A 15,768-nucleotide genomic window follows, 5' to 3' on the forward strand; every position below is an offset into this window, starting at 1 on the left:
CACGGTGTGTATGTATTGGGGGGAGCTGAGGATAGCATCCGTCCAGCAATCAGGCAGCGTATGGAGTGGTATGGGTGAGCGATGGGACAGTGTCAAGGCAGGTTGGTGAAGTCCCGCAGGGTGCAGTCGATTCCCAGACCCCAGAAGATGGCAAACAATTTGCAACGGCAGGGCAGGAGTGCACGGAGTGGTAAGGGATGGGATGGGATGGGGCACATGAATTGTCTTCAGAAGCGTGCTTTCCCCCCCCCCCCCCCGCAAGCTTGCAAATGTCGCATTCATGAGGTAGACGCTTGCGGCCTCAGACTAGATACGTGGCTCAGCCCACTTGTCCCATGCTCCAGCGCTTCTAGGGTGGTCTGGCATTGCTGACACCGGCTGTTTCAGAGCCGCTCAGCCTCTGGAGGGATTTGCACAGGCCTGTGGCGGGCTCGGCAGGGCTCTGAAGGGCTCTGAAGGGCTCTGGAGGCTCTGAAAGGCTCTGAAGGGCTCTGAAGGGCTCTGACAACAGCGACGGCAGCGACAGCAGCGACAGCGGGGGCAGAAACGGAGGTGGCGGCGCAAGGGGGGCGGGAGGTGGAAGGGCAAGAGGCGAGGGTGGCGGGGCACGCGCCAGCACACGCATCAGCGTGCCGCAACAGAACGGCGCCGCCAGCAGCGCACCTGCTTTACCCGGCTGTCTGGCGCTGGCTACCGCCACTGCACAGGCCAGACAGGCCGTCGACTGTGGCAGCAGGCACGGCTAGAGGAGCAGCCGGCGCTCAAGTGCTGTCAGGCAAAGATACCCAGCGCGCGGGTGGCTGAGCATGAGCTGCGAATACGCCACCTCTACTCTGGAGGTGGCGTGGACGCGGCGGCGGCTGCCGGGTCTGCGCCTGCGCCGGTGCAACAGTACGGGCTGTGGCACCTGCTCCGTTTCTACCGTCAGTGGGGCCAGCGGCGGTGGCGCCTGACTGTCCATCTGCGGACGCGGAAGGTGGGGGTTGAGGGGAGGGGGCCAGCAGATGCCCCCACACCAACTGCATTGCGCTGACGCTACACCAATGCCACTGGTACAGGTGCTGGAGCACACGGCGCAGCAGCTGGCTGGTGGAAGGCCCAAGGAGGAGGTCATTGTTGGCTGGGGCAACGCCAACACTGGCTATGGCGGTTGCATCAGCAGGTTGGGGCGGGGCCCAAACCGGGCACTGCTCCGCCTGCTGGTGGACAAGTACGCGCACCTGGTGGTGTACGTGGACGAGTTCTACACATCACAGGCAAGATGAGAGCAGACGGATTGGAATGAGTAGACAGGTGGTCGGGTGGACAGGATGGGGCTCGTGTACAGGTAGCCGGGTAGCCAGCAAGGTTCACACTGTACTCCTGCTCCCTCCCTCCCCAGGTGTTTGCGAAGTGCGGGCGGCGCTACTCGGCGACGGGGAGCGCTGCCTGCAGGCGGTCGTACCATGGGGGGGCTCACGTGCTCACCAAGTCCAAGTGTACAACCACTGCGGGACGGTGTGGGTGAGTCCACTTTGCGGGCGGGCGGCTGGCTGGGTGATGGCTGGCTGGGTGACGACTCAGTGGGGCTCAGTGGGGCTCAGTCGTGGGCTCAGTGGGGCTCAGTGGGGATGACACGTGGATGACACGGCTCAGTGGGTGAGGGCTCAGTGGGGCTCAGTCGGTGATGGCTGGGTGACGGCTGGGTGACGGCTCAGTCGTGGGCTCAGTGGGACTCACTCACTCTACCCTCCCGACGGTGCAGGGACGTGACGTCAACTCCGCAACCAACATCCGGCACGCGCTGGTGGAGATGCTGCTGGGGCACAAGCGACCTGCATCGCTGCAGACTGGCGGCGGCGGCGGCGGCGGCGGCGTCAGCGGCAGCGGCGGCGGCGTCAGCGGCAGCGGCGGCGGCGTCAGCGGCGGCGGCGGCGGCAGCGGCAGCGGCAGCGGCGGCGGCGTCAGCGGCAGCGGCGGCGGCGTCAGCGGGGGCGCGTGAGCGAATCTTGGTAGCGGAGGGGGCGGGAAAGGCCACGTGGAGGAGGAGCGCGCAGCGCCGCCCAAGAAGCGGCGCAAGCGCGCAGGCTGACGAGCCGGCTGGCGGTGTCTAGGTAGCGGTCCGCGGTGGGGCTGGCAGGGCATGTAGCGGCATGAAAAGTATTGCGGCTGTTGACAACTGTGTTACGTCTGGCTGCGGTAAGCTCTGCTGTGGCATCGCGATTGCTAGGCACCTGGTTTGGCTATGTGACTGTAAAACCGCCCCCGGCTATGTCCGGGCGATGAGGTTGTTCGGCCTCAGACTGTGGAGGGGCTCCGCCCCTTTTCCCGTGACCGGGGAACGCTTGTCTCTGTGGTTGCCTCTAGTGCTCATCCGTGGACGCTGGTCACCTTCCTGCAGGTGCGCTGTCTCGAGTGTGGCGTTGCGGTGTGTCTGTGTGGTGCTATGGCCTGGCCAGGCGCCCAGAGCGTGAGGAATGCGCGTCAGCAAACTTCCAGCCAGCCAGCAACTTGTCGGTACAGTGACTCCGGCGTTCGACCAGCCGCGCACTACTGCCCTGCCGTCGCAAATTGTTTGCCATCTGCTGGGGTCTGGGAATCAGCTGCACCCTACGGGACTTTACCAACCTGCCTTAACACTGTCCCATCGCACACGTCCCATCGGGGCAAGGGGCAAGCCAACACGACCGCCGCCTGTGCGCCCGGCCACCGCGCATGCTTGGCGGGCCAGTACCCAGTTGGCCCACTATCCAGTTGCAGAGGCCGCGGCTATGCACACCATGCCGAAAGCCAGTCGAGGCGGGTATTCATTAAAGGAGTTGATAAACTCCAGACGTAAGAATGCGGATGTTACAGAGGGGACAGTCCCAGCACCCGAAGACGCCGAGCCATCACATGCTATCAGGGCCCAACTTGACTCTACCAACCCCGACTTTGCTGCAAACCCTCCCGCGGACAAAGTCCGTGTGACTCCGCGCACAGTGAGTCCTAGCCAAGCCTCAACCCGCCAGAGCCCCACCGCTGTGCCTCAACGCCACAAGCCTAGGCACAGAAGTGCCGGGAAACGTTAAGGGCCGGCTGCGCCGCCGACGGTCGCACACCTACCATGGAGCACAAACCCATCCCAAGCCTAGCCGTCCACAGACCGAAAGCACTTACTGGCCTTCACCGCGCATGGCGCAGCGCTCCCATAGCCGCGAAAGGTAGGCACGGATGCCGGGGGGGCACGCTACGCCAGCAAAGCGCGCCCACCCGTCCGAGAGCCCCGGTTGCTCATCATAAGGTCGCCTTCCCCGACTGCGACAAGTAACGTGTCATGTTGGCCAGAGCCCGTAAAACCCTGCAATCCCCAACTTGCCGAGGTAGGTCTGGTAACTTTCCAGTCAGCCCATGCCGACGCTCATCCCGAGTGTGGGAGCCTTTGGGCTTAACCTGTGTCGGTAAATGAAAACTTCTCGTCTGACAGCCCTAAAAGTTATAACTTTTCTCGCACGCCCCCCTGCACCAAGAAGATACTGCATGAAGGTCAAAAGCCCAGAGGCCCCGACGTCTTGAGCCCTTGCTTTCCGCTGTACGGGTGGCGTGCATATCTCCTTTCAACCGCACTCCATTCAGATGGACGTGGACCGGGCGCACCAGCGTGAGCAGATGCGCGCAGCCCTTCAAGCCCGTGGAGCTGACCTCACGCTATTTGAAGATGCTGTGAATCTGGACAAGTTGTGGGACAACTGGTACCGCAACGTCCGCGCTCTGAGCGATGCCACACGCGAGGGCCTCTCGGTCGCAGGGCTGCAGCCTGGCCTGATTGACCACATCCTGGCGCTGAAAGATGCGTGTATTTCGTGTAGGCTCCCATTCACGTTATGTCCGCTATTCCCGCGCTATGTGACCGATTGCAGTGTCCACACCGCGACACACCGCGACTACCCTCCTGCTGCTCAGCCCTCCTGCTGCACTTCCTTCCACCCCTTCCCCGCGGCACCGCACCACACACACGCGGTGGCACTCTCCGGCTGCAACGACAGGTGGCAGCAGCACCAGCGCGCGAGACGTGGAGCACCCGCGAGGTGAACAGGGTGAGCCGGCGTAGCGCGTGCTGTCTCAGGGTTGTGTGGAGGAGTGGGCTGTACTACCCACGTGGATCTGGATCAGGGCTGGGGGCCGTGGCTGGGTTTGTGGAGACGGGCGTAGGTCCAGTCGTGAGCACGAGTAGATGCGTTTTGGTCAGGCGCACGGCGCACGGCGCTTGACTAGAGGGGCGCGGCGGGTAGCAGGCCTTGTGCGGTCATGGTCCCGTCAACTCCTTTCCTGGTTGCAAGCAGCGAGTTGCGATCTGACCCACGCCCGCATGCACCGCCGCCTGCGCTGCCTTTGTGCGTGCAGCGGCACCATCGCCCGTCCCGTCATCCGCTCAGCCACGTAAGTCAGACATCGCCAAGTGGTGGCCTGCTGGCTGGCTTGATACCCTGGCACCGCTGTGGTCGCAAGTGTGCGGAGGAAGAGGAGGAGGAGACATTGAGGGCAGCCAGCAGAAGCAGCAGCAGTTCGAGGATTCAGCTGCAGCGTCCACCATGCCTAATAGTTCAGGCCCGCAGTTGGTGCTGGGGGCTGACACGCACACTCCTGGCGCGACCAACAGCGTGCTAAGCAGCTCGCTTTGCCTTGGTGGCGCACAGCACCCGTCTACCTGTCGTCAGCGCCGCTCAAATCGTGCCGGTCCCCAACAGGCGGTGTCGTAGGGTACTGCACAGCGCTGCTGTTGCAGCTGCTGCTCGCGGTCCGGGCCAGCCAGGCGTGCATGGCGGTCGCGGACCGGTGGGCGTGGTCAGGAAGGATGGCGTGCAGAGCGGAGCAGGCCCTTCCCTCATCCTGCTGGTGATGCACCTCGCTGGTGCGCACATGAGCTGCAGCGTGCACCACCTGGTGGTCAGCGTGGCTGGGCTGCTTCAGAGCCTGGGCGCTCCCTGGTGCCCCCGCCTGGCTGCTGCAAGCGCTGTCGGCTCCAGAGCGCAGCGGCTGGCTGGGCTTCTTCGTGTTCTTCCTTCGTAAGGCTCCGTCCTTTGTTGCGACCATGATCGCGAAGTGGCTGATGCTGACCATGGCTTTCACAGCTGCCAAGCTGCTGTCGCTGTTCTACTGAATCAGCTAATTGTCAGCATGGTGGTTGTCGTGCACCGGACCCGGCGGTGTGCGGTATTGTGGGATGGTGGATGTGGGACGCGCATGCTGGAGGGAGTCAAGCAAGGTGGCTGATGGCGTTCGGGCGCCGGTCGGATGCAATCGGGCGGCTGCTGTTGTGCGGCTGCTGGAGATCAAGAGGAGATGGGGCGAAGGGCTGCCTTACAGGTAAAGGAGGTGCTGCGGGGATGGTGGGTGCATTGGTTGCACACACATGTGTCCCCATGGAGCCCATGCGGCGGTGGTGGTTGGCGAATGGCTGGCCCGCAAACTGGGCGGTATGAGGACTCGAGCTGCGTGTGTGTCAGGACGCAAGGAACGAATGACGCCAGGCCCGGCAGGCCACGTAAACTGCAGAATTATCACGCAGCGAGTGGGCGCGTATGTGTGGCGCGCACACCTCTGGCACGACCTATCTAGTAGCTGGATGGCCCGCAACAACTTAAGACTCAACAATGTATGTTAGATATGCGCATGAATTTGCTCAGTTCACATGAGTGCGCAGGAGGAAGGGACGGATGTGCTGCGGCTGTGCGGATGTGGTTGTAGTGCGAAGTGCCGTTGCGGCTGATGTGCCATTAGGATGTCCCGTTTGGAGGAAGGTGGTCGGCACGATGTTGACATGTGTGCGCGTCCACGTAGGCACGTACTACATGTGTTTGCTGACATGGCACACTGCATGTGTTTGTTGACATGGCACAAGGCACAGGTCACCGGTGGCGAGATGCTCGCAATAATGAACGGCTTTTGTTATGACTACTGGCGTGTACAACCCGACTCCAATTTCGTCTGGGTGATGAGGCGCTTCAAGACACTTTCAGTCTCAGACGAATGCATGCTGTGGGATCAACCCAATTGTGTCTTCCAAGGGAAGCATTTTTATGACCTTTCTCTTAATTGTTGGACGCGTGGGCGACTGGAGCTCCGACCTGCCCAGAAGAGTGGTTCAAGTGTGGGCGTGGGTGTGCCCATGGAGTACAGCTGTTCAATACGTATGGTATAAACAGGATGGGCTTTGGGTGGCCACCGGAGCTGAGCCGGCAGCAGCAGGGGGCCGGGCGATGGGGCGTGGTGTGGTGTGCTGCTTTAGGACAGACAGTATCTGTGTCGCTCATGCAAGGGACAGCCAACGAATTCCCTCGCCACGTTTTGGGGGCTTGCACACTTGCGAGTCCGTGGCCGTGTTTCCAAGGATGTATACAAGCGAAGTCGAGACTTTGGTATTACATACTCCCACTTCGCTTTTATACATTCTTGGAGACACGGCCACGGACTCGCAGGTGTGCAAGCCCCCGAAACGTCGCCAGGGAATTCTTTGGCTGTCCCTTGCATGAGCGACACAGATACAGCAAAGGACTAGCTAGCAGATGACAGGCCATCATGTCTGCAGCACCGCATTACATGGTGTACGGAGGTCGCATTCTGTACATTCATCCGGGCGCTCGCGTCAATGGAGTTATCGAGCAGGTTCCATTCGTGAGGGTTATAAGCTAGCCTGATAGCAGATCTTGCTGGTAGCGAGCTCCCCGTACCTAGATTGCGCGTGCGTAGCTGTACGGTAGTGCATGGACTGGTCAAGACCAGGAGCCGTTTACAGGGACAACAACGGTCAAGCCTGGCTTGTCTAGCTAGCTTAAGAGACACAGTAGCATGCGTGTAGGATTACCCCGAGTATATGTGGCCGTTGTGGCATTGAAGGCGAAGGCTGACAGGTGGGGCACAGGTGGTGGTGATGCCGCCTGGGTTGTATGTATATGAGGAGGATGAGGATGATGCTTGCGGGGCCCGTCTGGCGGTTTCATCACGACGGCGTCAGTCATGCAGAGTGGGGGCCAGCAACGCTTGAGTCCGCATTGAGTGCTTTGAGGACGGAAAGACTTTCATGCATCCAAAGTGGAGTGCAGGAGTGGGCTGCCGTAGGCTGTGCACGCAGTCAGAAGATGGTGGCGGGGGCAGGACGCATACCTACCCTATGCCCTGTTCCATCGGTGGCGGGCACAGGAGGCGCTGTAGCAAGCTGTGGCTGGCGTCCAAGCGTCTGATACTATGATGAATGCGTGCAAGCATGAGCGGCTACAGTCTGAGCCAAGCACTTTCCCATCAGACAACAAGCAACCAGGCGTACAGATGAGCGCGCATAAGCATCGAATGGGGCTGTGTGCGGAAGGAGCGGCACCACGGACCATGCAAGAGCACAGTGGAGCATTTATACCAGTTGCGCATCACAAGACCTTGATGAGGTTCCGCCTATGCTGCTGCCCGCTTACTGCCAACCGCGCCTATGGACGACCTAGGGAGGAGAGGGTTTGGCCGTCATGTATCGCATATGAAGTTGAAGATGAGAATCATGTGCTCATGCGATGTACGGCCTAAGACCAGTTGCGTTCGAGTAGCGAGATCTATTTTAGAGGAGGGCTGCGGGCCGTTATGCAGAATGCGGACCCAGCCAGGTTAGCCGTGCAGGTTAGCCGCGTTACTAGATTCCATTTGGGAGCACAGGAGCAGGAGCATCCCCATTCGGGGACCAAACTAGCATACGTAAGTGTTGCAGGCGTTATAAGGGCCCCCCGGCCCGGGCCTCGGTTTCTACAGGGACAGGAATGCACGTCGTGCTCACCACCTTGTAACCACACACAACAGCTCCCTGTCTAAGATACCGCCAATCCGCCCAAAACGTCTACACTCCGTAGATGCGCGGCCCCAAACCCCAAAAATTTCTCCGCCTTCGGCGGATTTGGGGCAAATTTCTACAGCGTAGATGGAAGATACGAGCACTGCACCAATGCAAGCCCTTGGGCGAGAAAGATGGGCAATTCCGGGGGGCATTCTCACCATGTGGGGCTGCATATGGTCCCCGAATGCAGGCTGTGAGGGGGACACCGACCGGCGGCGCGACGGCGTTCACGGCGCTGAGAAGCACGCCGGCGCCGTGGTCACCGTTGAAGGCGGCGGACAGGTAGCGTGCGTGTGGGGTCGAACGCGTCCAGGTCGGCGTGCCTACGTACGTTGCAGTGGCAGGACCCGTTCGGAGGCAATGGGTTAGGTGTCAGGGGCGACAGCCACCAGTGCCATTCGCCAGTGCGGCGGGCTTGCAGGTATGTAGGGTTTGAAGCACACGCCATGTCACACGTGTGTGGGCCACTGTGGGGACACACGGCGGCCGCTGTACCCACCAGCTGCTGCCGGCATCTTAGTAGGATCCACTGGAGCGGGGTCGTCTGCGATGTGCTCCGCCTCCTGCTGTGCCAGGCGCTGTGAGCGGTAGGATGAGCGCCGTAAGAGGGACGGCGAGGTGCGTGGATGGGCTACGATAGGTGTGAAGGATAGCGTGGTGGGTAGGTGACGGCAAGAGGCGGGAGCTTCGCAAGCTTGATGCCCACTCACCTCCTTAACTCCGAACGCAGCAGCGGACCCCCTTGTGCGCATGGTCAGGCCGACCAACAAACCCGGAGTTCGGGCCTCGACGCCGCTGAGGACGGCTGAGGGAACAGGAAGGAACTTGGCGGGGAAGGTGGGATGGCCTCGCAAAGTCAACAGGCCAACACACACTCGAAGATAGGATCCAAAGTTCTATGGCCGTTGAAACCTTAGCTTTATGGGTTGGAATGGGAATGCTCGTAGGATTGCAACGGGGGCCTTCGTCGGTGCCTGTGAGCCTTTTTGAGTGGTCGGGGGTAGGGGCGGGAGATGTGCCATCGGCCGTGCCGCAAGAGCTACCTAGGCACAGAGATTGAACGTTAAGCTGCTGGATTAGTTTTACCATATCCTTACTGCATAACGATCCTGATGTCATGGTTTAGTTGAAGCCACTTGCACAAACACATTTCAGGCCGCGTTTGTTGTTGGTTGCACTTCGGGCGCTTCCAGGAACTACACGTGCTCAAATGGAATATGAGAATGGTGTTATAGATGAGGTGCTAGCTACAGAAGAGCCGAACCATGACAAGGAGCAGTTCGAAGAGATGAAGGCCATGCTATCTGAGCTCGCTGGCTCGCGCCGGCACAAGGACGATGCGGGCGATAACAACGAAGATGAAGAGGGACACAGGGCGCTGAAGACGGTTTATAACTATCTCCACAAATCCGGGGTGAGCCGACTCCTCGCCTGTCGCCCTGGCTGCCCTCGCTGCCCTCGGTACTGCCCTTGCCCTATCCTTCGCTTTCCCTAACACCGCCATTCCTTACTCCCCCCCACCCCACACACAACCCCTCATCCGCAGCCCGAGGCCCGGGCTGAGTTCCGCCGCTATGACAAGGACGGCAGCGGCAGCCTGGAGCCGGCTGAGCTGGCGCGGCTGCTGCACAGCGCGCTGCCGCAGCTGAGCGCCAGGCAGCTGAGATACGTGCTGGGGCACCTGCAGCGGTGAGGGGGGCAGGAGAGGATGTGTGCAACGTTTGACAGTGGTGGTGGTGGGGGGGGGGTGCGGTGTGTTTAGCGAGTTGTGGCCACGGGGTATGCGGTGTCCTCCTGGCTCCTTCCTCTCGCCCCAGACCCTTCAACCCGACGCACGCCGCTCATATCCCACACCTTCCACACGCTCCACGCTGCCCCTGCCCGCACAGTCACGACCTGGATGGCGACGGCTGCCTGAGTTACGCCGAGCTGTGTGTGGCCATGAGGGCGGTGGACATCAAGTGGAGGAAGAGGAGGTGGGCGGGCACGGGGACGGCGTGTTGAGGGAGCCTTGGCTCGAGTGCGCTCGCAGGCACAGCACCACGTGATGGCCCTGGTCGGTGGTCTGAACCACCCACCCACCTACCGGCCTACGCAATCCGCCCACTCCATCCCACCTGACCCGGCCTGACCCGACCCCACCCGGCCCGGCCCCGAACAGGGAGGACGGACACATGGGCGATGAGGGCTCAGAGGAGGACGAGGGCGGCTCAGAGGGCGGGCAGGACGTGGGGCAGCAGTGGGAGCTGCAGGTGAAGGGGGTAGGGGGGGGGTAGGGGGTAGGGCTGCAGAGGGCGGCCGCGGGGCCCCAGGGGGCCTGGGGGTAGTAGGGCTGTGGAGGGCTGTGGAGGTGGTGGAGGAGGTGGTGGTGGTGGTGGTGGTGGTGGTGGTGGTGGTGGTGGTGGTGGTGGTGGTGGTGGTGGTGGTGGTGGTGGTGGTGGTGGTGGTGGTGGTGGTGGTGGTGGTGGTGGTGGTGGTGGTGGTGGTGGTGGTGGGAGGGGGGGGGGATAAGAAGCGCTGCCCCCGCATTCTGCCCCGTCTGTCATGTGGCCCTGGTTGCCACCTCCTAAGCCCGCCCTTCCCGCATACACACACCCACACACGCCCCCCTATCCAACACACGCAGGAGTTCTCCTACCACGGCCATTCGCTGCTGCTGGACCCGCGCACCCAGCGCGTCTACTTCCTGCCCCCGGCCGAGGGGGAGGCGATGGAGCAGGGGGGCGGGGGGGCGGAGGCGGAGGCGGAGGCGTGGTGGGGCGGCAGCTGGCCCGTAGTGGTGGGCAAGATGGAGGTGAGGCGGGGGGCGGGCAGGGAGGGGTGTGGAGGGAGGGTTTGTGGAGAAGTAAAGGGGGGGTGGGGGTCGCGCCTGCAGCTTGCACAGGTCGCTGCCCACTGCCCACTGCCCGCCGCTCATTGCTAGCACGCACCTCCCACCTTCCACTACCGCACGTACACATGCACATACACATACACACGCGCACATACACCGTCCTGCATGTTTTCCTCCTTCGTGCTCCCTAACACATACGCACGGTATCCCGCCCACCCTCTCCTCCCCCTCCCGCCCGCCAGTCGGACGGGAGTGTGGCTGTGGCTGCTGCGCTGCCGCCCGACGCGCTGTGGGCGGCCCTGGACACCCACCTACGGGACAACAAGATGCAGCTGCAGCAGGTGCCTATGTGTGTGTGTGTGTGTGGCGGGCGGGTAGAGATAGTGCGTGTGTAAGTACGGATGTATCATGGTTGCCTCCTCTAGTCTTGTGATTGAGTACTTGGGACAACCTGCGGCAGCGAGGCACGCCAGACTCACGCAGCCGCTACCACGCGCGCCTCCTGCCGTGCGTGCGTGTATATATGAAGGGAGGTGAAGGGGTGCGACAGGCGTGGGATAGTGAACCCCGATACCAGCCAATGGATGCAGCTGACAGGTCGGTACTCTCCCCTCTGCCTCCCCCTCACACGCTCACACCCTCTCCCCCCTGCCTCCCCTCAGCTGTATGCGGGCTACGACTCGGACGGCAACGGCCGCCTGGACCCGCACGAGCTGGGGCTGCTGCTGGGGGAGCTGCTGGGAGGGCCGGAGGGCGGCGGCGGGTTCAGACCGGCACAGCTCAAGTACGCCGCGGTGAGACCAGAAATGCGCACGGGGGGGTAGGATTGGGTGGGCGGCTGCGGCGGGGTGTGTGTGTGTGGGGGGGGTGGGGGGGGGGGGCTTGCCAACCTACGGTATGCATGCATGGAGCTTCCTGCTGTCCGTGCTCCCCCCTTCACACACGTGGGTTATCCACTCCGTCTGTCCTAGACAGCCCGCTCTTATCCACCCCTTCCGCGCATCCACACACACACACGCACACACACACAGACACACACACACACACACACACATATACACACACACACATACATACACACACACACACACACACACACACACACACACACACACACACACACATACACACACACAGGCCATGATGGACGCCAACTGCGACGGCTCCGTGTCCTACGGCGAGTTCCTGGCCGCGGCCCGCGACAGCCTCAAGGCCGCAACAGCGCTCAAGGCCGAGCTGGCCAGGAGGCCGCAGCCGCCGCCCCTGCCCCTGCCCCCGCCGCCGCCAGCACCGCAGCGCTCCGCGGCCCGCCTGTCCGCCGCGCCCTCCGCCACCTCCCTACGGAGCGCCACAAGCAGCTCCAGCCGCCGCCGGCAGCAGCAGCAGCCGCCGGCGCCGGCCGCAGAGCCGTCTGGTGCCGGCAGCGTGCGCAGTGTCCGCAGTGCCCGCAGCGCCGCGCCCTCCACCTCCACCTCCGCCGGGCAGCAGCAGCAGCAGCCGCCCTCGCAGCAGCCCTCCCGCCGCTCAGTGGCGTATGACGAGGCCGAGGACGCGCCCGCCTCCCCTACCGCCGCCCCACCACCACCGGCGCCGCCCTTGTCGCCGCCCCGATCAGAGCCGTCGGCGCAGACCTCACAGCTGCCGCCTCCCCCGCCGGAGGAGGAGGAGGCGATGGAGGAGGAGGAGTTTGCGGCGATGCAGGAGGATGACGAGGGGCTGGAGGGGCTAGGGGAGGGGCTGGATGGGGAGGAGGGGGGCTCGCGGCGGCCGCTGAGCCCGGGTCGGCGCTGGAACCGGCGTCAGGCCGCTGCCGCCACTGCCCGCTGGCTGGCCAGTCGCGCGCCCCTGCCGCCGCACAGCCCCGGCAGCCTGCCGCCGCTGCAGCCGCCGCTGCAGGGCATGGTGAGTGTGGGGGTGGCGGCGGTGGCTGGAGAGGACATGGGAAAACCAGGCGCAGTAGAGCGGGAGTGAGCATGCATGCATTTCGAACTGTGGTGAGGAGTACCAAACACAGTACAGCTTGACTCGTAGCAACACTCATACGGTATGCAGCGCGGCTAGTACTCGCTGTCCGCCCCCTTCTCACCCCGCCCCCTACCACCCCCGACCCCCATCCCTCACCCCACGCCTTCCTGCACCAGGCCACGCTGCGTGCCAAGCTGCACACGGGCCACAGGTTCCCCGTGTCCGCCGTGGCCTTCGCCCCCTCATGCCACCTGCTCGCCAGCGCCTCCCGCGACGTCCGGCTGTACGACGTGCGCAGCGGGCGGCTGCGGGTGGTGCTGGACGGGCACGGCGGGCTGGTGCGATGCCTGGCCTTCAGCCCGGATGGCCGGCAGCTGTGCAGCGGAGGAGATGATGCCGTGGTGAGGCAGCGGGGGAGGGAGGGGGGGGCGGGGTACGGGGCAGCCGGGGGAGAGGGGAGGGGAGGGGTGGTGGTGGAGGAGGCGGGGGCGCATCTGGGGGCGCCTCCGATGTGTAGGGGCCTGTGTGCATGTGGTGATGATGCCCACATGTGTGTGTGTGTGTGTGTGTGTGTGTGTGTGTGTGTGACTCGCACGCCGCGCAGGTGCTGGTGTGGAACCTGGAGGCGTGTCTGGCGCTCAGCCGGCCCGGCCAGGTGGCCACACTCACACCCCCGGGATTTCCCAGCTCCACAAACCCCTCCGCCGGCGCCCCCGTGGCGCCATCAGGCATGCCCCTCGCCACCACTACTACTGCTACTGCCGGCACCGCCTCCGGCACACCCCGCAGTAGCAGCGCCCTCGGCAGTAGCAGTGGCGGCGGCCTCGGCAGTAGCAGTGGCGGCGGCGGCGGCTCCTTCCACCCCATGCAGCGGGTGGTGAGCAAGGCCCTGCGGCGGCACCACAAGCCGGTGCTGGCCATGGCTGCTACTGCCGACAGCAAGTACCTGGTGACCGGCGGGGCGGACCGCACGGTGCGGGTGTGGGACACGGGCAGCGGCTACTGCCTGGCCACACTGAGGGGGCACCACGGAGACGGTGAGGGGGGTGCGGTGTGTGGGGGTTGCAGGGATGTTTGGAAAAGCGGTACAGGATGCACTGAAGACTGCAGACGAAGTCGTTACCACATTTGCGGCCGTGGGGGGGGGGATTATATGTACCAGTCCAAACTAGACCAAACCAAGTTAACTAGCGTAGCACAGGCAGAGGCGTTGGTTGCAAGCGATGTAACTTGTGGGATGGGTGAGCGGCGGGGTGAGCGACGCCGGCGATAAATGTCGCCGCCTGGGCTCGGTTGCGCGCACAACAGCACAGGACAGGCACTCGGAGGGGGGCCGTAAGGCAGTGGGGCGCTAAGTCGGCGCTGACCTGCTGTGTTATGTGCGTATTGCGGGATACCTCATTGTCGAGTCGGGCCTCACTCGCAGCGCTCCACCTAAGCCTATCGCTACCCTTGTACTCCTTCCCCCCCCCCTCACCCCCCACCCCCTCACCCCCCACCCCACCCAGTGACGTCTCTGGCGGTGTCCTCCAGCGGCAAGCACATCTTCAGCGGCGGCAGCGACCGACTGGTGTTTGTGTGGGACTTCAACACCGGGGAGTGCGTGCGGCAGCTAAAGGTGAGGGAGGGAGGGAGATTGCAAATGTGCTTGGAAGCAGCAATCACCTGTAGTTTGCACCACCGCTTTGCCCGCTATCACCCCATTTGACCCTCTCCCCCCTCCCTCCTCCTCCCCCTCCTCCTCCGTACCCCCAGGGCCACAAGGGCGCCGTGAGCACCATCAGCCTGGCGCCTGACGGCCAGTGGCTGGTGACCGGCGGACACGACAAGGTGGGCAGGCAGAGGAGGGGAGGGGGAGAGGATGGGAGGGGAGAGGATGGGAGGGGAGAGGATGGGAGGGGAGAGGAGGGGGGGGGGGGAGAGGATGGGAGGGGAGAGGATGGGAGGGGAGAGGATGGGAGGGGAGAGGAGGGGGAGGGGAGGGGATGTGCGTCCATTCGCAGTAAGAATCAAGAATTGCATACGCATGGCACTGCTCCCGCTGCTCTTATCTTCATCCTCCATTTTCTCCCCTCTTCACCCCCACCCATGGCCCTGCTTGTATGCTGTTCCCAGTCTTGAAACCTTGCAACCCCCCTCACTGACTGACCCCTCCCACCCCTCCCGCCCCCGCTGATGACAGGCCTTGCGTGTGTGGGACGCCTCCAACGGCACCGAGCTGGCGGTGCTGCCGGCCCACGGCGGCGCCTTCGGGGTGGTGAGCAGCGCCCTGTCGCCCTGCGGCGCCCTCATCGCCAGCGGCGGCTACGACCACCTGGTCAAGCTGTGGGACGCCAACAGCGGACTGGCGGTGGCCACTCTGGAGGGGCACAGGCACATGGTGAGGGGGTGTGTGGAGGCAGGCGGGGGGGCTGCCGGGGGAGGGGGGGCGGGGAGGAGAGCGGGAGGAAAGGCGGGTGATTTGTCAAAGGGGGGGGGGGGGGGGACGCGCAACCAGAGCAGGAAGTTCCTCTACTTTCGGCACCACGCTGCTCCTGCCCTCTGACCCCCTTCCAATGCTACCTGCCCTCCCCTCATTCTGACACCCATCCTCCCCTCCTCTTCTTCTACCTCGCCCTCTCCTCCCTTCCCCCCTGCAGGTGTCCTCCCTGGCCTTCTCCCCAGACGGCTCCCTGCTGGCCACTGCCGGCCGCGACGACGAGGTGCGGCTGTGGGACTGCAACACCCGCTACCCCTACCTGTCGCCCGCCACTGGAGGGACGGCCGGAGGCGGCACCAGCACCAGCACCAGCAGGCGGCCCAGGACTGCCGGCGGGGCCAGCAGCGGCGGTGGCGGTGGCGGTGCCGGCCTGTACACGACCATGTCAGTGGGGGCGGCTGGGAGCAATGACGGCTCGCCGAATGGGACCGGGGCGGGGCGCGGGGGGGTGGCGGATGCCCCGGTGCCGCGGCCGGCGGAGCAGGCGTTCAACCGGCACTGGGAGTGCTTGTTCGGGGCGCGGGGCCGGGCGGCAGGCAAAACGGCGGCGGAGGCGGCGGCGTTTGCCACGGCCACGGAGCGGGGGCGGGCGCGGGCGGCCAGTGCGGGGCGGGCGCGGCCGGGCACGGCGCCGGCTGGCGGGCGGCGGTGGTGAGGGCA

At 64.0% G+C, this 15,768-nt stretch overlaps 2 protein-coding genes across 2 annotated transcripts in view; both read left to right on the forward strand.

The window, feature by feature from the left end:
* Positions 1 to 3,458: 3,458 nt before the first annotated feature.
* Positions 3,459 to 7,796, forward strand: CHLRE_05g242301v5 (uncharacterized protein). Its single transcript, XM_043062423.1, has 4 exons — positions 3,459 to 3,812; positions 3,922 to 4,055; positions 4,363 to 4,695; positions 4,772 to 7,796. The coding sequence occupies exons 1-4, from the start codon at positions 3,595 to 3,597 to the stop codon at positions 5,026 to 5,028; spliced, it is 942 nt and encodes a 313-aa protein (XP_042924725.1). The 5' UTR covers positions 3,459 to 3,594; the 3' UTR covers positions 5,029 to 7,796.
* A 1,152-nt stretch (positions 7,797 to 8,948) lies between these two features.
* Positions 8,949 to 15,768, forward strand: part of CHLRE_05g242200v5 (uncharacterized protein) — an 8,302-nt gene continuing 1,482 nt past the window's right edge. Inside the window, exons 1-14 of the mRNA XM_043062421.1 lie at positions 8,949 to 9,245; positions 9,378 to 9,520; positions 9,721 to 9,807; positions 9,993 to 10,083; positions 10,458 to 10,625; positions 10,907 to 11,005; positions 11,327 to 11,458; positions 11,802 to 12,566; positions 12,806 to 13,030; positions 13,234 to 13,666; positions 14,138 to 14,247; positions 14,385 to 14,459; positions 14,812 to 15,009; positions 15,269 to 15,697. Of these exons, the coding sequence (XP_042924726.1) occupies positions 9,042 to 9,245; positions 9,378 to 9,520; positions 9,721 to 9,807; positions 9,993 to 10,083; positions 10,458 to 10,625; positions 10,907 to 11,005; positions 11,327 to 11,458; positions 11,802 to 12,566; positions 12,806 to 13,030; positions 13,234 to 13,666; positions 14,138 to 14,247; positions 14,385 to 14,459; positions 14,812 to 15,009; positions 15,269 to 15,697 (3,159 nt within the window). The 5' untranslated portion in view covers positions 8,949 to 9,041. The remainder of the gene's footprint in view (positions 9,246 to 9,377; positions 9,521 to 9,720; positions 9,808 to 9,992; positions 10,084 to 10,457; positions 10,626 to 10,906; positions 11,006 to 11,326; positions 11,459 to 11,801; positions 12,567 to 12,805; positions 13,031 to 13,233; positions 13,667 to 14,137; positions 14,248 to 14,384; positions 14,460 to 14,811; positions 15,010 to 15,268; positions 15,698 to 15,768) is intronic.

The sequence above is a fragment of the Chlamydomonas reinhardtii genome, chromosome 5 (genome assembly GCF_000002595.2).
Source record: "Chlamydomonas reinhardtii strain CC-503 cw92 mt+ chromosome 5, whole genome shotgun sequence".
NCBI lineage: Eukaryota > Viridiplantae > Chlorophyta > Chlorophyceae > Chlamydomonadales > Chlamydomonadaceae > Chlamydomonas > Chlamydomonas reinhardtii.

Bases quoted from the DNA above. Each gene is read 5' to 3' on its own strand.
- CHLRE_05g242301v5 (XM_043062423.1), top strand. From the start codon at position 3,595: ATGGACGTGGACCGGGCGCACCAGCGTGAGCAGATGCGCGCAGCCCTT. The intron at 4,056-4,362 runs GTGAGCCGGCGT...TTGTGCGTGCAG, and splicing joins GCACCCGCGAGGTGAACAGG to CGGCACCATCGCCCGTCCCG. The intron at 4,696-4,771 runs GTCCCCAACAGG...CGGGCCAGCCAG, and splicing joins GCGCCGCTCAAATCGTGCCG to GCGTGCATGGCGGTCGCGGA.